Source organism: Colius striatus, chromosome 17, assembly GCF_028858725.1.
Source record: "Colius striatus isolate bColStr4 chromosome 17, bColStr4.1.hap1, whole genome shotgun sequence".
NCBI classification, from domain to species: Eukaryota; Metazoa; Chordata; class Aves; order Coliiformes; family Coliidae; genus Colius; species Colius striatus.
In genome coordinates this window covers 13,949,145-13,976,932 of record NC_084775.1, presented here as the reverse complement: position 1 = coordinate 13,976,932, position 27,788 = coordinate 13,949,145, and the positions used below count along the sequence as shown (strand labels likewise).

The following is a 27,788-nucleotide window of genomic DNA, read 5'->3' as shown; positions in this document are numbered from 1 at the left end:
GAAGAGGGAAGCTTTGAGAGGCCAGTGCTAGTTTGCACATCTTGTTAATTAGTGTTGCAATGTGGCTGTTGGCAGATAATCAGGGCCTTGATTTTAAAACAGCAGCTGGATTGCTAACAGCAAAGTAACCCCAATTCCTACTGGGGCTTCATGGGTTTTGGTGGCTCCCTCACTCTCAGCTCCATTACCAGACCTCCATTAACCGTCAGTGTGGAGCTCAGAAAACATTTGGAGCACCTACTACTTCCCTAAGTACTTACTACTAAGTGCTTAAACCTGATTTCTTGAGTGGCTTTCAACATCCTGGCCAAAATAGAAGCATTTCTTGACAAAGCTCCCACGGCATTGTGGCTCTCCCCTGGGAGCTCTGCCCTGTCAAAGCAGCGCCAACACGTGGGTCAAAGCAAAATGAGGAAGATGGTTTGTGCCAGCCGTGGTGTTTGCATCTGCTCAAGGCTGAAGCTGTTGCTTCGTGAAGAGACACTCAGAAAACTGCAGGTGAGCTCCGCACAATAATGGTGCTTGATGGGAAAGTGCTCGGTAAGAAAAACCAACTCATTGGCACGGACAAAGCGAGGGAGATGCTTTCAAAAGACTGGTGCCGGCTGGGGAGTTAAAGGCCGTGTCCGTGGGGCAGCTTTGCCTCGTCCTGGTGCCGCAGAGCTGGGAGTCGTGACCTTTCCAAACAACTGCTTTCTCAAATCCCCTCTGGGTGATCGCTCGGGAGCGCTGGGCAGCCGCTTAGCCCTGCTGCGGGGCGGCCGGGGTCGGTGTCCCGCGGGATGCCCGCGGCGGGGGAGCGGGTCCGGCCCGGGCACGGCGGCTCCGGCCGCGGCTGCGCTGGGCGGTGAGGCCGGGGAAAGAAAATACTCCGAAAAAAACCCCCCAACCCCCAAAAACCCACCCGGGGAACGGCGCACGGGGGTGGGCAGGAGGGATGCGGCTGCCCGCGGGGAAACCTCCCCTTCCCCGGGGCGGAGCGGCGCCTCCCTCCCTCCTTCCATCCCTTCCTTCCTCCTCCCTCCTTCCCTCGCTGCCGCCGCCGGAGCGGAACCGAAAGCGAAGGCGGCGCCGGGCGGCCGCGCTCCGGGCGCGGGGGCTGCGGGGGCCGCGGTGCCGCTGCCCGGGCCCGGCGGAGCTTCCCGGCGCGTCCCGCCAGGTCGGTGCTGCGGGGACGGGCGGGCGAGGCCGTGCGGGCCCGGCCGGGGGGACGAGCCCGCGGCTGCGGAGACAAAGCCGCGCCCGGAGCCGGGGATGCCCTCCCGGCACAAACGGGCATCTCCGTCCGAGGCGGGTTCCCGCGGGGCTCTGGCCGGGCTGCGGGTGCCGCGGGGCGCGGGTGCTGTCACCTCCCCCGTCCCGCTTCGGGCGGCGGATCCCGCTCCCGCTCGCCTCCGGCCGCGGGGATGTGGCGGGGCGCTGGCCGTGCCCGCGGCGCCAGGCGTCCTGCGGGAGCCCGTGGGGCTGCTGCCTGCGGAGGCGAGGGCTCGGGGCTGCGGGAGCGGGGAGAGTTAGGCCGTGGGGTGGGGAGAAGGAGGGGATTTTTAAGGTCAAGGGGAAAACGAGAGGCTGGGAGATGATGGAAGGGATGGAGTGGTTGTGTACGGGGGACAGGTCTCATTAGGAAAGGCCACAGGTTGGGTTTCTGAGAGAGACTGAGCGTGACTGGGAGGTGGGATGCAGCCCTGCGGCCACGTGCGTGGAGCACGAAGGTAACAGCAAAGACCAACAGCAGTGGCAGGGTGACTGCGGGAGGCTGGTGCCCTGGAGCTGTGGGCAAACAGCTGTGCCATGGCACAGGAGCAGAACCCGTCCCTGGGGACAGGACGTGGGGGACCTGGTCAGTCCTCAGGACCAGAGGGAACCGCAGTGGGGAGAGGATGTGTGGTGGCTGTGGATGCTGGAGCTGCTGTGGTGGCCCACAGCCAGAGAGGCAGCCCATCTCCTGGGAGAAAGAGCCCTGTCCCTCTCCATGAGCACTTAGTTTTGGGAAAAAACAGCCAACAAAACCCAAGAGTCCCTACCTGAGAGCACTGTGAGGGGTGTCTGATCGACCAGCGCTGTCCTGGGGAAGGTGCCTGTTATCAGATTGGGGTGGCAGTTTGGAGGAGGCTTTGCTTTCAGCTCAGCCCTAATGTCTTTCAAGTGGTGTCCACCAAGTGCAGAGCTGCTCTTGCGTCCTCTTTCATGGGCATCACGGGCTGGAGCTGTTCCCAGGGAGCACTGGACAAGGTGATGGTGGTGCCCTGAGCTCATCCCATGCTCAACACCATCTTGTTTTGGGATGCTCACACTGTATTGCTCAAATGGTATCAGGTGGTATCACCATAAAAAAATCCTGATGGTTTTGGACTCCTACTGAAACCTGCCACTGGGGTTTGGGGTTTTTTCCCCAGTTCTTTGCATCCTGTGTTGAATGGATCAGGCAGCACAGGAGGCTCTTCTGTTCCCCTGAGGGTGATAAAAGCTTTGCTGCTCGGGCACAGGGAGCTGGTGTAGTTGGGAGCTGGGTGTCTGTTTCCAGTGTCCTGTTATTTTGGGTGTCCTCTGGCTTCTCGAGAAGCTGTTGAGAGATTTTTTTCCATTCAGAGGCAGGCAGGGATACATATGGTCTTTGTATACTACAGTGACTAATATATTTCTGGCAAGGTTTGCGCTCACCCGTAGGAAGGGAAACTGTGATCGATGCCCCCGTTGCGGCAGATGACACGGCGCTTGGCACTGCAGCTTCCACCACTGAGGGTGACCAGGGAAAGCAAAATAGCCACTGGACTCTGCCCAGTGAGAGCTGATAACTGCCCTGTGCACTGGCCCTGGTTAACTTTTAATTGCAGACCTTTGGCAGTCGCAGGGGGAGGATCCCCTGTGAGTAAAACCAGCCTTGGTTGGGGTGGTTTGTGTTCAGCTGTGGTTTATGAACAGCTTTTTCTACAGTGAGTGAGCTGATCCCCACAGAAGGATGGATGGAGGTGTCACAGCTGGAGCTGACACCAAGTCTTACTCCCTTGGGAGGGTCTGACCCTGACTGACACCGAGTGTGGCCTTGCTGGAGGGAAGCGTGTGGGGGAGGAGCCCGGGGCACCGTCCCATCATCGACCAGTGCATGGGTAGAGAAACAGCTCCAGGGAGGGAAGGACGGGCCGATGCATCTGCACGCTGGCGTGTTCCCATCTGGAGGTGGCCACATCCCAGCAGGGAGCAGGCAGGGAGCACAGGCTCCCAGCAGAGCTGGGCTGGCAGGAGGGGGCCGGACGAATCCCTTCACCCTCGCAGGGGCCGTTTTCGCTGCCGTTCGTTTCCGCTCAGCCACGTGGCCGCTGAGCGAGAGGGAGAGCTGCTGCCAGGCTCTCACAGACCTCTTTTCATTTTAATATCCCTCTCCTTGCTGAATTAGATGCGAGACTGATTGCTTCGATAATCCCCCGGCAGCCGCTCTGGGCTCTGTGTGGATCGCAGCCAAGCGCCGTGCCGATAAATCATTCCTATACACCAGCCTCTTGTGTTTCCTGAGGATTTTGTGGGCATGTGCTGCCTTTTACATAAGGATCTGCCAGAGTTCATACCAGAATGTGCCACTTTTCCCCAGGCAAGGACCCGGGTGGGTTGGTGAAGCCAAAGGCCCTGGGCTGCATTTCTCCTTTTTGGGTTTATTTCTCCACATTCCAGCTACTTCAGTTTTCCCTCTGGCTGGGAGCACCATTGTTCTCCTTCACTAGCCCCATGTGCTTATTGAAGAGAACGGGCTGTGTTCAACAGTGGGATCCCACTTTTGGGTTTCTCTTGGGGAAAGCATCATCTCAGGGGGCAGTTGCTGCAAACCCCCCCTGCTCAGCCCCTCAGCACACAGGCAAAGGGAAAAACCCTTCTGCTTTCCCACCCTGATGTTACAGTGGTGCTTGGATGACTTTTAGCCTGTTTACAGAGCCCAAGGAAGCTGCTCAAATTAATCAGCCTTGATATGTTTATCCTGGTCAAGCCAATTAACTCCCACTGACCAGGGCACTCTTGGCTCTGGAGTGTGGTGGAGACTTGGTAACAGTTTTGCTCCAGCCAGCAGAGTTCAGCAGGAACCTTTGGGAATGCAGGCGGTGCCCTGAGGGCAGGACGGGATGCCTGGCCTGGTGGTGCCACCGTAGGGGACCAGTGCTGTGGCTGATGATGCTCCTGGGTTGGCTTCATCTCAGGCTTGCCCGGATCAGCTGCCTTTTTTGGTGTGGCCACGGTGCACGGTGAGGACAGAGGGCACGGCGTTTGGGATCAGCTCTGGCTTCGAGGGACAGCTATTTATATGTGCCCGCTGGCAGGGTGCCCAAAGCAAGCCAGGCAAGTGGCAACCGGCCTCGAGCTGCAGCCCTGAGGGTTCAGGTTGAGCAGGACAGGGGGTGGCTGTTTATTCTCATCCATATTGGGAGTGCACTAAGACACTTGTGTGGGCTGGGGGGAGTTTTGCAGCCACGATGCCTGAGGTGCAGAGTCCTGGCTTGGCTTGGCTGGCAGCTCCTGGCTGTCTTGCCCAGCAAAGCCCCAATGGGGAGCAGATTCAGCCCCATGAAACACAGTGTTTCTGAAATAGTTTGTCCTTGTTGCTGTTCGTTGGCTTATTTATAGCCTTCGCATCCCCAGCGTTCGTCTGCGCCTCGAAGCGGCGCCGGGTTGGCTTCAGCTCCCGGATGATCCCGCTCAGGCATGAAAAGCTCCAGTTTATGGAGTGGTGTTGAAAACAGCAATTAGGCCATTGTGAAGCTTCGTGGAAGGGGGAGTCGATTTGATTTCTGCAGTTGACCTGTAATTCGTGCCGGGCTGATCCCGAGCGCTTGTGCTGCGTCGCGCAAACTTCAGTGGAGAGCAGCCGAGCTAATTTTAACCGTCCGCTTCGCTGAGGTGTGGGATCCAGGGAGGAGAACGCCTCAACCCTTGTTCTGCTTCTGGGCTGCTTGTTTCAGGATATTCTTGTGGGGGTTTTTTTTCTCTCCCACTTGATTCTGCAGCAGCTCCTTAACCTAAAAATTAAGAATGGCATCAGTGTTGTGGCAGGGAAAGTGATGGTTTGGAACCAACCAGCCGTCCCGCTCTGCTGGCTGCTGCGGGGTGCCCCGGCTGGGAACTGACTCCACATCCTCCCCTTCCCAAACGATTATTTAGTGGTGTTGTTTTAAACTTTAAATTCTTTGCTGCTAACAGAATTGTCTTCTCACTTATCTCAAGGTTCTGGAAACTGTTTTTTTGCGCAGAAGGCTCTGGGGAACACGGGGTGAGGAAGAGAGAACACTGGCAATGATGGGCTGTGGGAGGAAGCAGTGAGCCAGGGGAGCTGATCCTGCACGTCACGCTTGGTAAGTGGGTCCCTGTGCCCCTGAGCTGCTTTGTTCAAGGGGTGTTTGGTAGGGATGTGCCCGCTCCAACTGTGGGATGGAGCAGTAAGGGAGGGGAGCGAGTGGTGTTTATGTCAGTATGGTGTGAGGCTGCATCCAGCCCCTGTAAAACACCCCTTTTGTGGTGTTTCCACCGCAGGGATGATGGAGTTGTTATTCCCTGTAGGTGTTTAAGTGAAGGGGGTGGAAGGAGCGGTGGCAGTAGCCCCATGGCAGGGAGGACGCACACTCATGGCCCCACCACCCTTGACTTCACTGTCCCCCGTCAATTAACCTGTAGCGGAGGGAGGAGCAGGAGGAAATGTCCGTTCCCAGGGGAGCTCATCCAGCCGCCCTGTCTCTGCAGGCACGCAGCCCCCCGCCGCGGCGTGGCCGGGATGAGGCCGCTGCTCGCGCCATGCCATCGTGCGTCCCCGGCGGCTCGCCCCCGCTGCAGCCCCTCCGCCGTGACGGAGGCCGCGGCCCCCGCGTGCCCGTGGCCCCGCAGCACCCCCGGCCGCTGAGCCGCCGCCGCCCCGGCATGGCCTCGCTCATCGTGGTGACCGAGTGCGACGCGACGGGGAGCGCGAGCGAGGGCGAGGAGATGAACGCGCCCGGAGGGGACGGGGCCGGGGACGCGCGGGAGCCGAGGGCCAAGCTGCACCTCTCGGGCCGGAAGCTTTCCCTGCAGGAGCGGCCGCGGCCGTCCCGCTCGCCCGGCAGCGACGGCCCCGGCGAGCAGCGCTTCATCTACCCGTCCCTCCCTTACTCCCCGGTGACGTCCCCGCACTCCTCCCCGCGCCTGCCGCGGCGCCCGACCGTGGAGTCAAACCGCGTGTCCATCACGGGACTGCAGGTGAGGGCGGGTCGGTGCTGCTCGCGGGGTTCTCCCCGCTGCCCCAGCTGCCCTGGGCGTTGCTCCTCACTCGCTCCCTCGGGATGAAACCCTGTGGGATGTCTGCAATGGGGTGTCCTGAGCCGCTGTGGGCCGTGGGGCCAGCCCTCAGGGAGGTGGGACCCGGCAGCTCCGGGCTGTGTTGGACCCGGCAGCTCAGGCCTGTGTTGTGGGGGAGCTGGCCCTGCCTGCTCCCAGCCTGCCAGCACTACAGGAACCAGGCAGCGAGTGCTGCTTTGCTCATAAAACCCAAAAATACTCGGTGCTGGGTCAAAGAATCACAGAGTCCCAGAATGGTGGGGTGGGAAGGGCCCTGCAGAGCTGCTCCAGCCGCTGCCAAAGCAGGTTCCCCTGGTTCAGGGGGCACAGGAACGTGTCCAGGTGGGGTTGGAAACCTCCCATGGAGCCTCCACACCCTCCCTGGGCAGCCAGGGCCAGGGCTCCCTCACCTCAGCACCAAAGGACTTTCTCCTTGTGCTTAAGTGGCACTTTTTGTGTTCCAGCTCATGCCCATTACCCCTTGTCTTCTCACTTGAGACAACAGAAAAAAGTGTCACCCCATCATCTTGGCTGGTGTCAGCCCCTGGGGCTGTCCCAGTGCTGATCCCCAGTGCTGCTGCTCAGCCCCTTCCATGTGAGGGACAATATCACACATTATGGGCCACCCACCCTTAACTGTTAACGGCTGTCAACTGTTAACGGCTCCTGGATGAAAGCTGCCCAGCCCCAGGAGGTGCCCAAGCAGAGCAGACAGGCTGGGAGTTTGCAGAGAAAGGTTTCCTAGGGATTTAAAAGGAGAGGAGAGCAAATGCAAGAGGCTTCGTGGCTCGTGTCGGATCCTTCCCCTGTCTCCCCGCAGGACTGTGTGCAGCTCAACCAGTACAAGCTGAAGGATGAGATTGGCAAGGTGAGATTTGGTTGAATTTGGGGTGGGAAGGGGAGGTTTGGGGCAGGAGGGCACTGGGCTCACTTTTGCTGTTGAGTTGGTGAGATGGCAAGTCCAGCTGCTCAGCACAGCCACTCCTGTGGCTCCTCACTGTGACACCAGTCTCTTCTGGGTGGTGCCAATTGAACTGTGTCATTTTTTAAGTTACTATTAATGTTCCACATTTCCCTTCCCACAAAGTGAGGCGTTTGAAGCTTTTCTTTGCTGGATTGTATGCCCCACTGTTCCCAGCATCACCCACCAGCTCTGGGAGTCCCAGTGGGGTTTGTGGAGGGGCCAGAGCCTGATTTGGTGCTGCGGGGACTTTTTGGACTGTCTCTAACTGTGGCTGTGCCCCTCTCCAGGGCTCCTACGGGGTGGTGAAGCTGGCTTACAATGAGGATGACAACACCTACTATGTGAGTAGCACAGGCCCCAAAAGCCCGCAGCAGGGGTGGTGGGCTGGGGATGGATCCCCTCTGATGACTTCTCAGCTCTGTGCTGCTCACATCCCACAGACCCTGATTTATCCTTAATTTACCCCAAATCCCACATGTTTTTCCCCTCCTACAGGCAATGAAGGTTCTCTCCAAAAAGAAGCTGATGAGACAGGCAGGCTTCCCTCGTAAGTGCAGCAAAAGCTGTAGGGTGGAGGATGCTTTGGGGACCCCAGGGGCTCGTTCCCAATCACACCCCCCGCCTTTGCCTTTCCCACAGGCCGCCCACCGCCCCGTGGGGCCAAAGCTGCCCCTGAGGGCTGCCTGCAGCCCAAAGGGCCCATTGAACAGGTCTACCAGGAGATTGCCATCCTGAAGAAGCTGGATCACCCCAACGTGGTGAAGCTGGTGGAGGTGAGTGCCAGCTGGTGCCTTCCCAGAACCCACCCTGAGCGTGAAGGCAGCTGGATGCTGTGGGGATGGGCTACACGTTGGCTTGGGCAGAGAGAGGGAAAGCAGAGGGGCTGGGATAGAATCACAGAATCATTTCACTTGGAAAAGCCCTTGAAGCTCCTGGAGTTCTGAACACAGCCCTCGAGCTGCAGCCTCCCCAGGGCCCAGCACAGGGGACACTCCCTGCCCTGCTGCTGCTGCCACCCCAGTGCTGATGCCAGCCAGGATGCCCTTGGCCACCTGGGCACGCTGCTGGCTCCTGTTCAGCTGCTGTTGATTAACATCCCCAGGCCCTTTCCCTCCAGCAGCTTTCCAGCCCCTCTGCCCCAGCCTGGAGCATTGCCTGGGGTTGGTGTGGCCCAAGTGCAGGACCCAGCACCTGCCCTTGTTAACCCTGATATAATTGCCTGTGGACCATTGCTCCAGCCTGTCCAGGGCCTTCTGAAGAACCTTCCTTCCCTCAATCAGTTCTATACACCCACCCAGCTTTGTGTCATCAGTCAATTTACCGAGGGTACACTCAGTCCCCCAGGTCATTGGTAAAGATGTTAAACAGAACAGGCCCCAACACTGAGCCCTGGCAGGACCTGCATGTGGGAAACTTGTGTTTTTCCTGGTTTAAAAGGTTTTTGTATTCCCACCTCCCAAAAGAGAATTTCTTTCTTACCTGCCCTGAAAGGCAAATGCAGAAAACTGTTTCTTCCTTGGAGGAAGCAAGTGCTCAGATGGGTTTGGAAGGAGGAACTGGTGGTTCTGCAGACTCTGCGGTGCAGCTGCCCTCTGCTCACTGCCTGCATGAAACAGTCCAAAACGTGGAGAATGAAGGGTGTGCAGGCTGGAGTTTATTTGGCTCATGAGTCAGATGATGCTTCCTTTGTGTTTTAAATATTTACTTCCTTAAAGTACAGATAAATCTCTGTCCTCTTTTTTGTTTTCCCCCACCCCCTGTGCTCGCCCTCAGAGACCATGCAGATGGTGCAGATGGTGCACAACTGGGATGGCCACTACATGAAAAATCAGTGTGTCATTTGCAAGGGTTTGTGTGGGGTTTTTTGTGCTGTCTAATTGCCTTTCTGCTTCTTTCAACAGGTCCTGGATGACCCCAGTGAAGACCACCTGTACATGGGTAATTGCCCACTGCCCCGTGGTGCTTGTGAGGTGTTGGGTGGATGGGGTTTGCTGGGACAAAGGGTTCCCCTGTGTTTTGGGGTGGCTCTGTGCAGGGTTGGGTATCTCTGGAGTGGGTTTGGCTTGGATGTGCAGGAAGAACAAATTTCCTCTAATGGTCAGAGAAATGGGATCTAATCTGTGTCCTGAAGGGAGGCAGGAATGCTTTATAGCACTTTACAGGCTTTAATTTGACATCAGGGCATGCTTTGCCATGAGAAGTACCAGCATTTATGTTCTCAGCTCTGAAGCTGGGCTGCCAAAAAATAGCTTTATTTCTTTGGCTTCCAGAACAAGGCACATGTTAATTATGCACAGTACAAATGAGCCATTTCCTACCCTGTCTTACAGACTGCAGTGGTTTGCTTGATGTCAATCCACAGACACTTTTGGAGGAGGCATTTTCCCCCCATCATTTATGTCCAGCCTGTTCAGGGCCTTCATGGCCAAGCACTGAGGTTTGCTCAAGGTGTGGGTTTGGCCTAGCTTTCACAAGCTGAGGGTTTGATGGTGCCATGCAGAGGGTGTTTCATGACACTCAAGCTGCAGCACAGAGGAGGTGGTTGGCAGCATCCCCTTAACTGAAGACAGAAGATGACATGTGCCTTGCATGAGATAGCATCTCTTTTAAAAATACATACTCTTTCCCTAATTCTTCTCATCAGAAGAATTGCCTTTGTGCTGGGGCTGTGCTTGCAGGAGCTCTACCCTGTAAGCCATCAGTAACCACTTTTTCTTTTGTGTTTCAGTGTTTGAACTGGTGAAGCAAGGGTGAGTATTGAATTCCAGGCTTAAGCCTGCTAAAGCCTGGGTGTGAGGTGGGTTTGGGGGTGGCCCAGCATGGGCAATGGGCAGGTTCATGCTGGGTTTGGGTAACATCCCTCCAACCCAGATAGAGTTGTGCACACTCTCTATGTGCCTATGTTTGGGGCTGTGTGCTGGCAGCAAAGCCTCTGGGACCTGTTTCAGTGCATGCAGATGAGGAATGAGCTCCATTCTCTGGCGTCTTTGCAGCCCCGTGATGGAAATCCCAACCCTGAAGCCTCTCAGCGAGGACCAGGCTCGGTTCTACTTCCAGGATCTGATCAAGGGCATTGAATACTGTGAGTGTCTCTGCAAAAAGGGTGGGATTTGTTTTTTAAACACCTGGGGCTGGACTTCCTGCTGGTGTTCTGTGCTGTTTCTGGTGTCTCACGCTACTGCAGAGGGGGATTTGAAGCTGAGGCCAGTGGTGGGGTCAGCAGAACAGCCATGCAGAGCCTTTGTGTCTCCTTCATGCAGACCAGTGTTGCTGCTGAATGACTTGTTTAATTCCTTTGGCTGCAGTGCACTATCAAAAGATAATCCACCGGGATATTAAACCTTCCAACCTGCTGGTGGGGGAAGATGGGCACGTCAAGATCGCTGACTTCGGAGTGAGCAACGAGTTCAAGGGAGCCGATGCCCTCCTGACCAACACGGTGGGCACTCCAGCCTTCATGGCCCCGGAGACGCTCTCAGAAACCAGGAAAATCTTCTCTGGAAAGGTATTTCATAGCAATTAGAGGGATTTGGGACTCATTTTGCTTGCACATGCTGTCTGTGGCAGATGTAACTGTGCTCTGTCATCCCCACAGGCTTTGGATGTCTGGGCCATGGGGATCACGCTGTACTGCTTCGTCTTTGGGCAGGTAACGATGGTGACTGTCACTGTTGGTGGTTCAGGGCAGGTTGGAATGTGCCTCCCCTGTGCCAATGCTGCTGGGATTTGCACCTTGCACCCCTGTTTGGGCAGTCAGGGACTCCTGAAGGCACACAGGGATGTGTGGGTGGAAAGAGGAAAGCTCAGCCTGTCCCTGGGGTGGGTGCAGCCCACGGGGCCTTGTTTCTCTTTTTTTCCCCAGGGGAAAAAGTGTCTGGACAGATATTCTTTTTAGGAAAAGAGCTGTTGTACTAATGTGGCCATTTTTAGTCAAATGGGTTTTTTCACTTGTGTTTAAAAGAAGCCATTGATATAATAGGAAATCTGGTATTTTCCTAGGACTCTTTTCTTTCCCTCAAACCCTACGAGATCCTGATGCTCAACTGGCTGCCCCACTGCTGCTTCTTAGCAAAGGCTAAGCCAAAGCTTTTCTCATTGCTCTTTCTCTTTGTGGCAGTGCCCTTTTATGGATGAAAGGATCCTGAGTTTACACAACAAAATCAAGACACAAACATTGGAGTTCCCAGACCAGTAAGTACTCCAAAAAACCCAAGAAACTCCTCAGTCCTTATCTTAAAGCTCATTTGAGCTGTTTCTTGGGTGCTGCCTGGGTGGCTCTGGCCCTGCTCTGCTTTGGTTTTGCCAGACTCAGGCTCTGGGCCCTTCTCTTGGCCCTCAGCCCTGCAAAGCTTCTGTGCATTGAACATGAAGGCAATGTGGTTTGCTGTTGCTGAAGAAGGAGCAATTGAAGTTGCAGAGGCATTGGAGGGAACAGATTAACTCTGCAGTGGCTGCCTGTTGGGTTTTGGCCTGGGTGGAGCTGGAGATGGGCTCTCGCAGCCTTGTACCCAAGGGATCACATTTCAGATTGCCCAAAAGGGGGCTATTTTGCTTCCCTGGGGACTTTGGGCAGGAAGGGCTGTGTGGCACCTGGGTGCACGAGTACCTGGAGCTGGGGTCCATCCTCAGTTTGCCTGGGAAGGTCCACAGCGGTTGGCAGTGGGGTGAGGAAGGGAGGCAGCATCCATCCCCTTCCCCGTTTCCTCTCTGCCCTCTCCTTTCCCCAGGCCAGAAGTTACAGACTTCCTGAAGGATCTGATCACACGGATGCTGGATAAAAACCCTGAATCCAGGATTTCGGTCCCAGAAATCAAGGTACTGACCCAACCCCCTGGTGTTGGCTGTGGATTCACTTCTGTGTACTTCTTGCTTGGCTTTCTTTGGGAGTCAGTTTGATCGCGCCAGGCTAGGTCCTCCCCTTGTGCCCAGGGCCCCTGGGCAGGTAAGTCTCAGCTCCTTCCCTTGTTCTGGGACCTGCTCAGCTTTGGGAACTTTGGTGCCTACAGAAGTCACAGGCAAAAGGAAATCCCCTGAATACAGTATTTCCTCTGCTACCAGGAAAGTACTGTGCAACAGCCTTTCACAGGAGATTTCTGGTCCTCTGCCCCTGCGGGAGCCTGGAAGGGGCGAGAAGCTGAGGAAATGGAGACTAAGGTAGGGGGGAAGGATGGAGGGGGAATTGCTGAACCCTTTTGTGTTCCTCCTGCAGCCACCCAGGACACCAGGTGTGTGGGCAAGGAGAAAGAGGCATTTCTCCCTTCTGTTGCGGATTAATTCAGGTCCCAGACTAGAGCTTGATGGGTCTTCCCATCACTACAGCTCATAGGTATGGGTCTGGAATAAATCATTCCTGCCTCCTGGCGCTGTCCCATTTGTGAGATGACAGTGGAAATAGGTCTTCTCTAAAACCCACTGAGACACCCACTGCTGTAGGTCACCAAGGTTATTGCTTGGTTGCATGGTCAGGGCCAGCGCTGGCTCTGGATCAGCCCCACCATGGCATTTTCTGCTCCAGGCTGAGCTGGGGTGAGCTGGTGAGATGGCATCTCACATCTCTGCCCTGCTCCCTGCTAGTTGAGGAGCTCGTAGGGGCCGTAGCTTGGGCGAGGAGATGCGTTTGCCAGGCTTGTGTGTGTCTGAGTTATGAAAAAGAGGAAATCGTCCCTGACAGGCTGTGTTATTACTTGAAGTTGCACCCTTGGGTCACCAAGAACGGAGCAGAGCTGCTGCCCACGGAGGATGAGAACTGCACCCTCGTGGAGGTGACGGAGGAGGAGGTGGAGAACTCAGTCAAGCATATCCCCAGCCTGGCCACCGTGGTGAGTGGGAGGGAAGCTGGTTGTGGATGCACATGGGGGTCCACGCTGCCTCCTGGGGTGGTCCTGAGCAGCTGGAGGTTGCTGCTGAAAGGCAAAAGCATTGGAGAGGATTAGAGCAGAGGCCTTCCCTCTCTCAGAACCGAGTGCTGCAGGAGGGGGCCTCAGCATGCCATTTGAGGTGGCTGTACCCTGCAGTGCAGGGGAATATTTCAGAGTGCTCCCAAAGAGGCATGTCAGTGAGTTGCTGGTCTCCACACTTGAGCTGCATAAATATTGCTGTACTTGCTCAGGGCAAAAGTGTCTGGCCCAGGACCTGCCCATGGCCAGGAGTGGGAGTTTTGGCCAGGCAGGAGCTCCTGCCCTGCCTGTCCAGCCGTAGGGACTGTGGGAGCTTCCTGGGATGGAGGGAATCTGGGCCACAGCATGTGCCAGCCCCCGCCTTGAGCTATTCTTGGTGAATTCATCTCTTTTCAAGCTCATATTTTTATTCCCTGCAACCCGCTTTGGTGGTGAGAACCACGGTGTCATCCTGCCCTGTGCGGAAACTGAAATCCTTTTGGGTTTTGATCCTGATTTCTTTGAGTGCCTGTTAGTCCTTTTTCTAGGAGAAACAGTGAGCAACCATTCACAGTGCCCTGGTGCAGCATTATTTGCCTGTAGACACCCAGGCTGTGATTTTTCTTCAAGTACAGGTCTCCCTTTGAAGCACTTTTTCCATCTTGTGGCTGTACCCACATCTGGGTCTGTTTCTGGAGCTCCCTCATGCTTCAGTACCCTGCAGAAGTCTCTTCAATCACAGATATGTTAATATGCAAATGTGCCTTGTGCTGCTCAAGCTGAAAAAGCAGCTCTTGCTTTAAAGAGATCACCATTGCTGAGGGGTTTCTCTCCCTTTCTCCTGTTCAGAGGTGACTTGCCCTCTTGAAAATCCAGGTTTGTTGAGCACAGCTCAGGGCAGATGAGCTTTTCCTGTGCCTCCAGGCAGATCTTGTGTTTTCCCATTTGCATTGATTCTTCCAAATGACCTTCCTGATGCCTGATCTTTGTGCACCCAACTGCAGGTGTTCATGTTCAAGTTCAGCTCTCACATAAAATGCCTGTGGGACTCTGCTGGCAGGTGCATCTCTGCCATCAAGATTGCAGAGATGCTGAGCACATAAATAAGGCACAAAAAGGCAAGAAGCAATATCAAGTGAAGGCAAAAGTTCCCAGAGCAGGATGCATATGCTGAGGCAGGGTCCAGGCTGCTCACATTATTCTCTGCCCCCACCAATGACATAAGCTGGGGATGCCTGGGAAGGACCCTGACACTTGCTCTGTTCCCAGCAGTCTCTGATCGCAGCTGATGCTGGTTAACTTTGTGTTTTACAGACAAAGCTAGACAAAGGGCCAGTTCTTCAGCCTGCTTTTGGTAAATGTTAAGGCAAAATGGTGCTGGTTCCTTCCTTCCTTCTGCTCTCCCTTTCCAATGAATTCTTCTGCCAGGTAATCGCAGGGAACTGGGAATTTGCAGGTACTGGATGCATCAATCAGTAAAACCTACTTCTGGTAAGAGGAAATCTTCCCAGACCTGGCTTTTCTCTCCTTCCCAGCCTCTCATCCCTAGCCTGTGTCTCACCTGTGTGTTCGCTTGTTGCACCGTGGGTTTCAGATGAGGACACAGCCCCAAGCGAAGCGGCTGGAGTCTTGCAAACGTGATGCCTTCCGTTGGGTTGTTTTAAACATAAAACTTGAGCTTGTTTTGGCTATTTTTCTTAATTACTTGGGCCTGAGGGTTGGAGATTCCTGATGCTCTTGGATAAAGGGCAAGTGTTGCTGACAAACTCCAATCTGGTCTTGGCAGATCTTGGTTAAAACGATGATCCGGAAGCGATCCTTTGGGAACCCGTTTGAGGGGAGCAGGAGGGAGGAGCGGTCGCTGTCTGCTCCCGGGAACCTGCTGCCGTGAGTGTCATCCCTTCACCTCATCCCAAAAACACATCTGCATCTCGTCTTAACGCTCTGGAAATCGCTGCAAAGCACAGGGGGAGAACTGGAGGAGCTGGGCTTTGACTCTTTCCCATGGGGCCATGCCTGGGGCATTCACACACCCTGTGTCTGACCTGTAACCACTCTGTGGGATGATTTTTGTGGTAAGGCATATCCTGCCCCTCTGATGGGCTGAAGAGTGGATTTGTAGAGTCCTTCCAGCTTGCTACAAGTGGGGAGACGACATATGCTGAGGGTCCCTGTGGTGAGGGAAGAGGCAGATGCAGGTGTCTCATTGTCTGCCCTGTGGGGTTGTTTTTTGAGTCACTCAGCAACTGTTTTATTTCCTTTTAAATCAGGAAGCAAGGCAGTGAAGATAATCTGAAATGCATCGACTTGCCCAACGTGGGAGAGGAGGAACTTCTCTCGTGAACATCGACTTCGCGGTTCTGTTGAGCAACTTGGTGCAGGGGCACCAAGTTATTAAAAGTTATTAAAGTTATTAAAGTGTGCAGCTGAGGATGAGCAACACTAACAGAGCCCACAGCAACCACAGCATGCCACAGCACTATTTGAGTACAGTGCTGGATGTAGAGCTGACATAGCAGCATGTTATCAGACACCCGACTACTCGCCATAAACATTGAACATCCGATCACTTGGACTGCTGACTTCTGGTGGGGAAGGCGCTGGCTGATAGCAGAGAGGTGAGCTATCTCCTGGAGTGCTGGCTGATAGAGGTGAGCTGTCTCCTGGAGTGCTGGCTGATAGCAGACAGGTGAGCTATCTCCTGGAGTGCTGGCTGATGGAGAGGTGAGCTATCTCCTGGAGTGCTGGCTGATGGAGAGGTGAGCTATCATGTTGAGCAGCAGCAGTGCTTTGCAAAAAAACCACAAAAAGCCAAACCAAAAGCAGTCAAAAATGCATTTGTAACTGCTTTTACCTGGTGTGAATGCCAAATAATTAGCAGGGACTAATGCCAGCATCACTGGGGTGTTGTGTGCCCAAGCGTGGGGGCACGTGCAGAAGGGTGAAGCTTTTGCCAAGTGACACACACGGCAGCAGAACCAGGTGTGCACTTTGAGAGTTCAGGACCTGCTGGAAATGTTGCATCTATTTCTTGTTGTTCTGGTTTGTTTTTAATTGAGACATTTTTAATTGCATGGGAACAATAGCAAAAAAAAAAACCCAACCAACCCCACCTTTCCAGCTTTTTAAAGAATGCCTGCCTTTGGGAGCCAGGTTGTGTTACACAGCATCTTTGGGACATTCAGAGAGAGGTTAATTACCTCCAAAGGCAATTAATGCCTTTCCTAAGGTCTTGGTGCGACTAAGGGTTGGTAAGTTGAGTATTCAGTGTATGAAAGGAAAAGGTATTTAAGGGCTTAAGTTCAGTCTGAACTATTTTTGCTGCAGACATATGAGTGAAAGGTGGTGTTTAGCTGAATGTTTAGAACAGCAGAAGAAGCACTAACAACAGTTTGTTTCTAAATCTTTTACTTGATCTAGGTAGATATATTATTAAATATAAAATTCAGGGTAAAATCCTTCACTTCCATGTACATTACATGGTTTACTACAGTTAAAGGTAATAGAACTTATGCTATTTTTTAAGTATAGACTTAGGGCTTGCTTAGAATTTAAGATCTTACTGAAATACTTAGAGTAGCTAGTAATTTTCAAAGAAACTTTTGTTTTCCAAACTCTTGATTTGGATTTTGGGGCCAATGCTATGTATTTTTTGCAAGCTCGTTACCAGTGATTTGTGAATGCCTGTGGATCAGAGGCTTGTTAGTAAATTCAGTGTATACCTAATTCCTGGATTGTTTCTTATGAACAGCTCTCTTCACCTTCAGTCAGATTACTCTGATTATTTTGTGGTGCTTGTAAACAAACAAAAAAACCCAACAACCTTGTGCTGTGGTGGGAGAGATTCTGCCATCCAGACTCACTTCCCAAAGTTCTCTGTGCTTGGACAAAGCTGGAGAACAGCCCAGTGTGGGTGAGCTGGAGAAGAGTCAGGGTTTGCTCGAGGCAAGGGGCCACGGTAAGTACAGCCGTGTCGTGGACTGGCAGGGAAAGCTCTGACCTCTTCTCTCATGTGGTTGTGTGACCTTGAATTTAAAATGATGGTGAAGCTGAAAGAGGGGGGAGGATTCAAATGTCCCAAGCAGGTAAGGGACTGCTGAGGTGTCATTCTTTGCCCTAAGGAAGAAGGCACTAGGAGAGACCAAAGTATTTTGATTAACAGTAAGATCTCTGCCTGCTACCCCCAGCCACAGATGCCCTGCCTTTGGGAAGTGACTGTCCCCTTGTCTTCCTTCATCTTGGGCACCACAAGCAGCAATGCAGTGAAGTCCTTGGCCCTGCTGCAGATGGACCTGGCCTGGTAATTCCTGGTCAGGCTAGGTCTTTGTTAAAGCCAGGACAGCATTAGCAGGTGCCTACACAAACAGTCCCTTACGTCTTCTGATCACAGGAAGCAATGCTCCCCCTAAATCACAATTTATTACTACAACATTGTGCTGCTGGCCTCTCTCCAAAGGCAGTGACGATGGTTCATGGTTTAGGAGCTCTGTTAGAAAGTCTGAAGCCATCACACACACACTGTTTTCCTCCCATTGTAGTCTGAGGCTGTGCCAAAGCCCTGCAGCTTCAGCTATGGGAACACCAAACAGGTGCCTCTGGTGCCAGCACTGCTCCCCCCATTCCCAAACAGGAAGGTGCTTGCCCAGGGACAGCTTGCTTGTCTAACCCTGTAAATGGACTTGTTCTGCCAAAAAAAACCCATGAAAAATATTACAAAATAGAGCATCTGATTCTTTGTAGCTGGAGCATAGTAACATGTGTGGTGTGCTTTCGTTCAGGGAGAGGTGTAGAGCTGCTCTGTGGTGTGTGTCCCCACTTTGTGACTTGTCAGGTGCCTGGAGAGACAGTTTACATTTACCAAACTGAGAGGCTGGCTGGTGCAATGTGGCTCCTGACCAGAATGAGCTGTACTAGCCCCTCACGTCCAGCCACAGAGTCACTAGGCCTCAGGTTTTACCACAGCTCAGTGGCTCAGGGCTAGCACAGGCTCGCCTCATTCAGCATGTCCCTAAGGCACTCTCCCAAATGATGGTGTCTCAGTGCCACCTCTGGAATGCACATTTCTGAAGGAAACTTGAGGTAGGTTTTTGTTGTAGATTAGCATCAAGAGTGGCTGTGTGAGGAAGATCTAAGTGCATGCCCTGTTAGAGAAGCTGTACTGTACGTGTAAATCTGCTCAGTTCCCCACCTGCCCTTCCCTAGTAGCAAAGTTAGCTTTTCTCCTCCTAGTGAAGTAAACATTTTGCTTGTGCCTTGGAACTGGGCTTTAGCTTGATTTTCCCCAACTCCCTTCCTTTCAAGCAAGCCCAGTGCTGCCTGTAGGCTTAATGCTGGGTACTGAGCCTTTATGGCTCTGAAAGCACACAGGAAAGTTCAAAGGGGAAGCCAGGCCTCTTGTCTGAGTTGTTTTTCTTGGTGGGCCCCTCTTACCTATCAAGCAATGGATCTGTTTCTTTTCTAAGGTCCTGAACTATTGCTGATTTTTATACTGTTTGTTTAATGACCAAGGCTTGTGTTTCATTCCTATCCCCTTTATTATGCATTTAACTTTATCAGGTGTATCAAGTTTAAATACTGTGTATTTACCACTTTTAAATTATTTTACCTAAGAAGAAAGGAAGAAAAACCCAGCCAGCAACTACATGTTTTTCCACATGGCTGTTCAAGCTTCTCTGTACAAGTTGAAATAAATGACATGCAACCAAACCTATAGTTAGTCCATCACGTGGAACCATTGTCGTGTTTGACTCGTCTTTATCAAGCTCTGAGAATTTCCATGTTGGAAGAGGAGTCTGAAAACATCTTTCTGTGTTAGTGAAGACTGCTGCTGTACCACTGCTGGGGATCTGGGATGAGGACAGGACCACAGTGCTTGTAGCCACTGCATGATCCAAACAGCTCCATTCATAAGCTGACTCTTGGAAAGACGCTGAGTCAGAGGAAGGGAAGAGCTATACCTTGTGAGCCAGAGTGATCACTAGAGCTGCTCAAGGCCCTGAGTAGATAAAAGCCAACAAACCTACTTAAATCAAATTAAAAAAACCCAAACCATTAAATACAGCAGCCCCAAACCAGGGTGGGGTGGTAACAAGCATGGGATGGGGGCCAGGGAAGGAGACAGTGGGGCTTCCAAGAGATGACACTTGCCTCTGACTAAGGCTGTCTTAGGCTACCACCTCCCCCTCTCCAGCCTCTTAAGTTTCTTCACTTGGAAACACACCAGACAGAGAAGGTGGTAGGAGAACCAAGGTGGAGGAGATGCTGGAGCTGCAGCAGCACTCTTGCTGATAGAATCCAGGCAAAAGAGACAGGAGCAGTGGCTTTGACAGCTCTCCAGTAACAGCTGCTGTCTGTGTAAAGATCAAGATGGTTCACTGACCCTACCCTTCACAGGCCCTGGGGGAAAATAAATGAGCACAACCCAGCTTGCAGGGCTCAGAGAGGGCAATATTTTATTAAGAAGAAAGTAAACTTGAAGTACCCTAAAAATTAGGCAAAACAGCAAAAACATTTCTGTAACCAGGAAGGCATTTACCATAGCACAACAGAACCACACAGGACTTTGTCTTGGTCTCTGGCCACTGGAGCTTGGAGACACATTTAAGGAGTAGGCACAGGCTCAGCTAAGCAGCACAATCCTTCAGGGCAAGGAAAAGTGATTTAACAGCAGCAAGGAGCTGCTCTCCCAAGGTCAGGCAACAGCTGGCCAGGGCCACATTTAACATAGGGAGCAACCTGTGCCTGTTACCACTCAGCTCAGAAGAGAACTGTCGAAATAGCAGAGTGGGATCAGCCCCTGTTCCAGCCTTTGCCAGGGCAGAGGCCTCCCCTAAAAGCACAAGGCTCCCCCTCTGCTTAGTGCAATTAACCTGGAAAGAGAACAGACAAGCAGCAGACCCAGTTCTCCTCTCTGGGGGCTGGCTCCAGCCAACCAAAGTAGTGAAAAATAGTGAAGACGGTCCCTTTCTCACATTTGTTCCCCTCTTCCTTCCAACAAAGGTCTCATGGCAGGGTCAGAATAACCTTCACAGCAGCAGTTTACAGCAGCAGTTGGTGCTGTAGCATCAAGAGTCTGTTCCATATGTCTCACCAACTCCCTGCAAGGATCAGAGGTTCAGTTCTCTGACAGAAACCTCTTCTTTCTCCTTTTTCCTTCCACATAAAACCCTCTGCACAGGCAAGCTACTCTTCACTACTCAGAATTTACTTTTCCAGTGCCATAAGGTCTTTTGATTCAGAAGTCTGCAGCAACACTTCTCACCAAGCCCAGGGCTGCAGGGCTGAGCTCCACCAGCACCACTAAATCCTTCTACTGGCCAAAGGGATCATTTGGAGGAAGCAGTAGCTGTGGCTGTCAGCACAACAGTCCCAACAGACCACAGCTGGAACCCCCAAAAGACAAGATGAAAGGATTTGATGGGGACAGAGCTGTTGTCTGCAGCTCTCAGAGGGCAACTGCCAAGGACTGCAACCCAAAAAAAGAGCTGCAGTGGGAACATGACAAATTCTTCAACATACATTTCCCTCTCCAAGAGTGGTTGCCCAGGAAACGTGACAATATTTGTTTCTAGTGCTCCTCCCTGCAACAGCTTTGAAGCAAAAATTAGCCTCTCTGACAAAAGTTTCCTCAGAGCTGTGGTCCAAAGTCCCTATCTGAGGTGGATTTTCAACATCCTGTTTCAGAACCTCTCCAGAGTCAGAGGATAAAACAGCTTTGTGTTCCCTCTGCCTTCTCAGATGCTTACCAGTTCATAATCCTCCACATACTTGTATTTCTTCTCCCGATAGTAGTACCTCTTCTTCATACAATAGAGAACAACAATGTCACACAGCACTGTTGCCTAGTAGAGATGGAGAGGGTTTAAGACAGAGTGAGGCACTAATCCAGAAGCAAGTCCACGTGCAGACAGCAGCACTTACCACACCGAACAGCGCTAAGCCAGAGCCGATGTTAATCATGGTAGGAATTACATCAAATTTCCCTGCCTAGAAGACAGTTACAAGGGGTAACATGTTTTTCAGCATCTCTGAAAGCCTCCACCACAAGACCTCCAGGAATGAAGTCACCCTACCTTTCCAAACACTATGATATCAAAGCGGATGCCATAAGCTTTGACAAGCGTCCGTGACTCAGTGCCATCACTATCCCTGAAGTATTTTGCAAACCTGGAGAAAAGATAGGTCAGAGCTCAGCTGGAAATGCTGAGGTTGTTTATGTGATCATGCACTGTCCAGGTGTGTCCCCCATCCCAAGAAGATGAGCTGATCACTGGTACTTCCATAGACAAGCCTCAGGTGATGGAGGGAGATTTCATGCAGTCAAGCACATACAGAAGAAAAAACCCAGAAGAGGGGAATTTAAGACAGCAGTTTGCATAAGCCAAACCTGGAAGTTTGCAAAGCACAGGAAGGCAAGAAAGTTCTCTTTAGGAGGGAAGGAGAAGGACAGACAGACAGCAATTCAGCTGCACATGAGAATCAGCCCTCCCGGAGGGAAGCAGGAGGCTGCAGGAGTGCAGGTAGCCACGAGAGGGCAGGGGTGAGGGGGGCGGCGTCCGGCACACAACGGTTGCTCCTCCACTCACAGGCAAATAACAGATAAAAGAGGTGACAACATCTAAGTGAGATCAGACTTACTCTGCCACGTGGTTGACTATGCCAGGAGGAAGCAGAGAAGAGGGTGGAAGAGAAGAGGAAGGGTTGGTAAGGGGCTGCAACGCAGTCTAGAATTAGCAAAACCACTTCAGAGCCCAGCCCAGCCTGCAATACCCTGCAGCTGGTCTCACCCAACACCCCAATACCTGCAGGCCTGGCAGCTCCCAAACACATGCTTGAGCTGTCCATGTGACAGCAGCTTCTCAGTGAACTCATTCAAATTCCACAAGAGATCCCCTGAGCTAAATGAGAGTTTGTGACTCCAGGCACAGCCATAGCCCTGAGCTGTGTTTTCTCAGCTACAAGGATTTAGCAAGGAGGCCAATCCATAGCTCTGAGTCTGGATGCAGCCAGCTACCCAGGTCTATACTGGTGCTTTTACTGGAGGTGCTGGACCTATCTGTACTGGCCAGAATGTGTATGTGGTATGTGGTGATGTATGCCAGCGCAATACTCCTGGTGCAGATACAGTCTTCAACTAACAGAGCTACTTTCTAGAGGTTAGCTCTTCCCTAAAGAACTCACACATTGCCATGCCATGGGAGGCTAGCCCAGTCACCCAAATGCTGCTGCAAATATGATTAAGACACTCCCAACACTATCAGTGGGGTTTCACTGACTTCTCTCCTCTGCTATGGTTTGCACACGGTGAGGATCCAACCTGCTCTATGTTTTATAGCATCAGAGAAAGTCTCCATGTTTTAAAGCACTACTGAAAGTCCCAAGACTTGCTGCAACTGCCAGAGGAGCCAGGACAGTCCCCAACACTGTGCCAGCAACAGACTGAGCTGCAGAACACCAGGTGCTCTCCACAGTCACCTTACCTGAAGTTGTAGCCAGGAGAGACGGTGTGGGCAGAGTCCTTGTTGTCCAGGCGCCGGAAGGAGTACTTTGGCACACAGAGGGAAGCAGCTCTGTCCAGGTTGCAGTCCCAGTTGATCTGCACTGCCATGACTCCACCCTGCCAAGTGTAGGAGAGAGGAAGGTGAGCAGTCTGAGTCTTTCTGCTAACTAGGACTCTTGATTTACTAACTCTTTTCCCAGTCTCAGTCAAACACTCTTTCAGTCTTTCGCTCTCCCGGTTGAACCCCTGCACATAACATCACCCACACAAGCCAAGACTAAATATTTGTTAAGTAGAACTAAGTCCAGTCCCTCTGGCCAGAGCAGCTCTCCATCCTGCAGCTACTCAGTGTCTGTAGCTCCTGCTGCAAGGCAAAGGGTGACAACCACCTACTGCTCCACAGCTGAGACCCAAGAGAAGGGTTTGCCAAATACCTCCACAGCCATTTCCTGGAAGTTCTGCCCAGCAGCTTCAACTATCTGGCCTAAACGAAAGATGGGGCAGAAGGGATCTGTCTGGGAGTCATAGATGCAGTTCTTGAGGTACGTGGAGGTGATAGTGGGGAGGATGTTTCGCCTGTGGGGGAAACAGAGAGAAGATCCGTTGCACCTTCTTCCGCTTTTCCAGCTCTCTTTTACTGTCCAAGACACCAGACAGCACAATGCCCCCCCACACTATTTACTTGCTGAAGTTGAACTTGGGGTACCAAATGTTGTTCTTCACCAGAATGGTGAAGTTCTCAGCTTCTTGCAGGAATGCTGGCCTACAAAACAACAGGAAAACTAAGTTTCACTTGTATTTTCATAAACAAGACTCTGCAGAGTCCTTCATGACCACCTCTTCAGCTTTTCCCAGTGGTGGCTCTTAGGGAGAAACATCAGCTGCATATTGCTAGCCTAGAGCAGAAGGCAGAGCACTCACTTGGGTACATGGTAGTCATCCTCCACAGGGCACCATGCAAAGACTTCACAGGTACTAACACTGCTGTTGTATGGTACACACTCTCCAGTCTGGATGCCTGCAAAGACACATGAATGGAGGTACTACCAAACAAAAATATGGGCTTCCCTTTCAGTTGTCTTCAGTGTGAGTGAACAAGGAGACTGAGGTGAAGTGTTGCTTCCTTCCCACGAGAGAAGGCACAGCACAGAAGTATTGCAACACAGCCTGAAAGGAACCTTTGCAGCAGGCTTCTTACCACTGCTATGGGTGCTGGCATGTCCTGGAACACAGTCAGTCTTCCCCTTGCACTCTGTACTATCATCTGGAAGCTGGAGAGGAACAATAATTACACTAAACTGAAACCTTCCCCTGCACTCCCACCCACACAAAGGAGGATTAACACAGATCCTGTACCTACCTCTGCGCAGCGGCCTTGGCTCTGGTTCAGTGTGAGTATCACATTGGTCATGACAAACACAGCGTTCTCCTCCTGAATATGCAAAACATGAAGGAAATGTAAGAATCTAAGTCTGCAAAGAATACTCAAGGCAATGCCCCAAAGGTCTTTGTTGATGGAACCCTGGCTGCAGAGGGCTCTTACTTTGGGCAGTGCCAGTGTAGCACTAAACAAGCAGATTTCCACATGTATCACCTAATGCTGCTGCCTTTAGGCAGAGGAAGGACTGTGGGACTAGTGTGACCCTTTCTGTCTTCCTACTTGGCCCAAACTTCCTCATTCATGTTATGAAAACAGAGCTCACTCTGTTGCAGGGCAGGAAAAGAAATAAAGCTCCAGTTCCACAACTCTCAATTTTTCTTCCTCCTCAACATATCTGTTAGAAACTGGCCCAGTCCTGGTTTGTTTCTTTAGGGAACACCACTTCTACTATTTTCAGATCTGTTCAGATCAGCGATGCAGAATCTGTTGTTTGCTTCTGCTCTACTCATGTGCAAATACAACCACCCAACCAAAATCTGGCTAAATCTATTGCTTTTTTCTGCACCACATTTCATGCTAGCAGAGTGATCCACAACTAGCAGTTTGGCTGTGGCCTGCCAACCTTATTTGCCCACACAGCGCAGATTCCCACAGAGTCAATCAGTAACTACAGCAATATCTCCTGCTCAATTCAGTTCCGGATCAAGTAACTTGCAGCCTATTCCGGAGCTTCTGCCAATAAGTTAACTTGGAATTGTTTGCTTTAGAGAGCATGAAGAAAGAGGATGAGTGGTTATTGTTGCAACTTTTCCTGAAGCCTGCAAAATCTCCCCTCCTATACAAGCACAAACCAAAACAAGCTTCACAAGTGCTCAGCATTATCAGCAACAAAGCAAAGCTGCTTAATTCTCCCACATCCAGGGTGTGCTGGAGCCAAAGCTGCTCCAGACCTCTGTGGACTGTTTGTTAGAAAACCCTCCCTCTGCACATGGAAGTGATGGATACCTGAGGAGGGATGACATAGTCAGCTACATCCCAGATCCTGGCTCCCAAGGTGGATGTGTTTGTCAGTGCTACTCCTTTCACCTTTGTGGTTACTGAACTGACCACAGAGTCTGTTTCCTGGTAGCCCTTCTCCCACAGAAAGACCCAACTGCAAGAGAAGGATTGCAAGAAACAACAACAACAAAGAGGTAAATGCCATAAACCAGCACAGGTAGTTGAGAATTTCTCCTTTACTCATGTGTCACCCCGGAGGGCCGGTCCATATAGTTTTATAGTGTTTCTCTACACAACAGTCACAGGAACAGCAATCACCCTTCTGATTTTTTCCCCAGAGTGGTTATTTTAGGGTTTAAGTACTGATTTTTCGCACAATGCTGCCAGGTGAGCAACACCCTCTGGGACAGCTTCTGAGGGGTCCTGTGCTGTCTGCTACCTCTAAGCAGCCCTACAATCCCAGTTAAGCTGTTTCACCGCCTGATTAGCACTTCTTAACGTCGGCTGCGGCCTCTTATCAGCCGACGCTTCCCACTAACCCAGCCCAGCCCGCCCCGGCCTCCCCTCAGCCGACACTTCCCACCAACCCAGCCTCGACCTCCCTGACGGAAAACGGGGCCTCGGCAGCCGGGAGCTGCCGCCGTAACGAGGCCGCGGGCTGCCGCCCCTCAGCCCCACGCCGCCGGCGGCTCCCAGCGAGGAGCTGCCCTTCTTCCCTCCGACACGCTCCCCCGCCGTTCCCCTCGCCCACAGCCCGGGGCGGGGGGCGCAGGACACAAGCCGGCGCCCACCCGCCCGCTCACCCGATCACGTAGGCGAGGATGGCGAGCTGCACCCCGCGGTTGACGAGCCCCACTTTGCGGCTCCGGATCAGCACGATGCGGGGGGTGTCGTATTCGAAAAGAAAGCTCTGCAAAGCCCCGCACGACCCCATGGCGGCGGCGCCCGAAGCGAGTCCCCACAGGCCGGGCGGCGGCTGCCGCAGCGCCGGGGCTTTGTACCGCCTCGGGCCCCGGATTGCCGGCCCGCCCCGGGCAGCTGCGGGCTGCTGGCCCTGCCCGCGGCCGGGGAGGAGGCAGCTGCTGCCCGGAGGCCCCGCGGCCTTTCCCCCGGGTGTTTCCGGAAGGGAGAAGGGGTTCGCGGCGCTCAGCCCTCGGGCTGCTCGGGATAACCCGGAGCTCGGCAGCCAGAGCAAGGGCAGATCTGCCCTGAGGCCTCCCACTGCTGTAGCTCAGCCGTACGTGGCTACGGGGTTGGGTCATCCCGAGGAGGATGCTCTCACCGTAGCTGCTAAATCTGGGAGATGTTTTACTCGTTGTTAGCAAGTGTAAGGGGAGTTTTGCGCCTCTGTAGTGGCCAGTTGTTACCTAGAAGTCTGCTGCTGCCAGTCCCAAGCTAAGCTTGAGCTACTAAGTCTCACAAAGAAGCTGGACTTCAGACAAGGGCCATCCTAACCCCAAGACATAACCTGCAGCCAGCTCAGGGCAAGGACAGAGCACCTCCTGGCAAAAGATAGCAGAAGCATATCTAAGACTGTCACCCTCCATCCACAATGAGCAAATCCTTGATTTGTCCTGTTGCAGAATTAATCTTTGCTACAAAAGCAGAGATCTGCGTCACCTAATTAATGTCCCTTCCACCTGATGCTTCCAACACAGTGCTTGCTTTAGAAATACCAGCATAACTCTCATAATAGCAGGTAAAAATCATTAGAAAGAGATGAACAAGCAGGCAGTGGGAATTTTAGACAGTACGAAACAATTAAAGAGACTTCCAGGCAGCTATAGATGAGTAGAACATTATTACAAAAACAGTAAAAAATGACAGGACCAGAAAGGGGGGGGGGGGGGGAGAGAAGGGATAAGAAGGAACATACACACAAATGTGAAAGATTAAAATCACAGTCTTTAAGTGAATATGCAGTGTAATTCTTCCTAAAAGGAGACAGTTCATGTGTCAGAGCAGGAACACCAACTGTAAAATTTCCCCACTCTAGAAAGATAAGATGCTGCAATATGAATGCTAATGCAATTAATGTGTATTATAACTGAAGATATAAATACAGTTGGCATCAACTGCCAGCAATATATCTTAAAATACATGTGGGAAAAGGAAATGGCAAACTGCTGGGTTAGCTCTGAAAGAACAAAGCACAGTTCAAAGGAGTGAAGAATATACGTGTTACAATCGCCTTGTTTCTACAAAAATAGAACATGTCCAAGTACAATAACAAAAAGAAAGACCTGAAAAGGTTGAAGTACAGATTAATGTACCCTGAATTTGCTGCTCCCTGTCTGTACTCCGGCCTTAGGCATCATAGCACAAAGCAACTCGTGCTGTGCCAGGTTCAGTAGGAGGTTGGTGTAGGAGGGGAGGCCTGTGTGAAGCTAAGAGCAAACAGGAGGCCAAAGTCCAACACTGCCATTTCAATGAGAATGAATGAAATGCCCGAAAATGTTACACAAAGATGGTAGGAGTACTTTTCATTATAATCCCTGAGTTCAAACTAAAAGGAGTAATACAAAGAGAACAGTTGGGCTTTGCAGAAAACGCTTCATCTGTGTCACTGAAATCATCCAAAACAAGCCTGTTTAATCTGGATGGACCATGAGGCCTTCAACTGTGAGTCAGGAAACTACATGCTCAGTGGCCTCATCTGAAACCAAAGGGAGGTGGTGTTGAGCACTGCCCTTTTTTCTTTCAGCAGCAAGAGCTGCTCTTGGTACTTGTGTGTTGGCTGGCGTTTGCCAGCAGCACTGCTTGTGTTACCTATCAACTCAGATT

General features: G+C 52.3%; 2 protein-coding genes across 8 annotated transcripts; one reads left to right on the top strand and one right to left on the bottom strand.

Moving 5' to 3' along the window:
- The first annotated feature begins 431 nt into the window (after positions 1-431).
- On the top strand, positions 432-18,831 carry CAMKK2 (calcium/calmodulin dependent protein kinase kinase 2). 5 transcript variants are annotated; one of them, XM_062009723.1, is made up of 18 exons: positions 432-498; positions 5,206-5,333; positions 5,719-6,207; positions 7,106-7,153; positions 7,537-7,590; positions 7,745-7,796; positions 7,889-8,022; positions 9,151-9,187; positions 9,978-9,999; positions 10,243-10,331; positions 10,555-10,754; positions 10,845-10,898; positions 11,367-11,440; positions 11,977-12,064; positions 12,308-12,403; positions 12,940-13,068; positions 14,912-15,012; positions 15,396-18,831. In XM_062009723.1, the coding sequence occupies exons 3-18, from the start codon at positions 5,770-5,772 to the stop codon at positions 15,466-15,468; spliced, it is 1,689 nt and encodes a 562-aa protein (XP_061865707.1). In that variant the 5' UTR covers positions 432-498; positions 5,206-5,333; positions 5,719-5,769; the 3' UTR covers positions 15,469-18,831. The 5 variants fall into 5 exon arrangements, 4 of the variants coding, with proteins under 4 accessions (XP_061865707.1, XP_061865705.1, XP_061865708.1 ...); XM_062009721.1 differs by lacking the exon at positions 432-498 and adding an exon at positions 1,055-1,159; XM_062009722.1 differs by lacking the exon at positions 432-498 and adding an exon at positions 1,061-1,159 and having other exon boundaries at positions 5,232-5,333.
- P2RX4 (purinergic receptor P2X 4) lies at positions 18,632-26,098 on the bottom strand. Of its 3 annotated transcripts, none has more exons than XM_062009725.1 (12): positions 25,808-26,098; positions 25,011-25,158; positions 23,985-24,056; positions 23,823-23,895; positions 23,546-23,642; positions 23,307-23,387; positions 23,059-23,200; positions 22,605-22,741; positions 21,198-21,291; positions 21,046-21,111; positions 20,871-20,966; positions 18,632-19,475 (listed from the first exon to the last, which is right to left on the bottom strand). In XM_062009725.1, the coding sequence occupies exons 1-12, from the start codon at positions 25,936-25,938 to the stop codon at positions 19,320-19,322; spliced, it is 1,293 nt and encodes a 430-aa protein (XP_061865709.1). In that variant the 5' UTR covers positions 25,939-26,098; the 3' UTR covers positions 18,632-19,319. The 3 variants fall into 3 exon arrangements, with proteins under 3 accessions (XP_061865709.1, XP_061865710.1, XP_061865711.1); XM_062009726.1 differs by lacking the exon at positions 18,632-19,475 and adding an exon at positions 19,561-20,222; XM_062009727.1 differs by lacking the exons at positions 18,632-19,475; positions 20,871-20,966; positions 21,046-21,111; positions 21,198-21,291 and adding an exon at positions 21,299-21,778.
- Between the last annotated feature and the right edge of the window lie 1,690 nt (positions 26,099-27,788).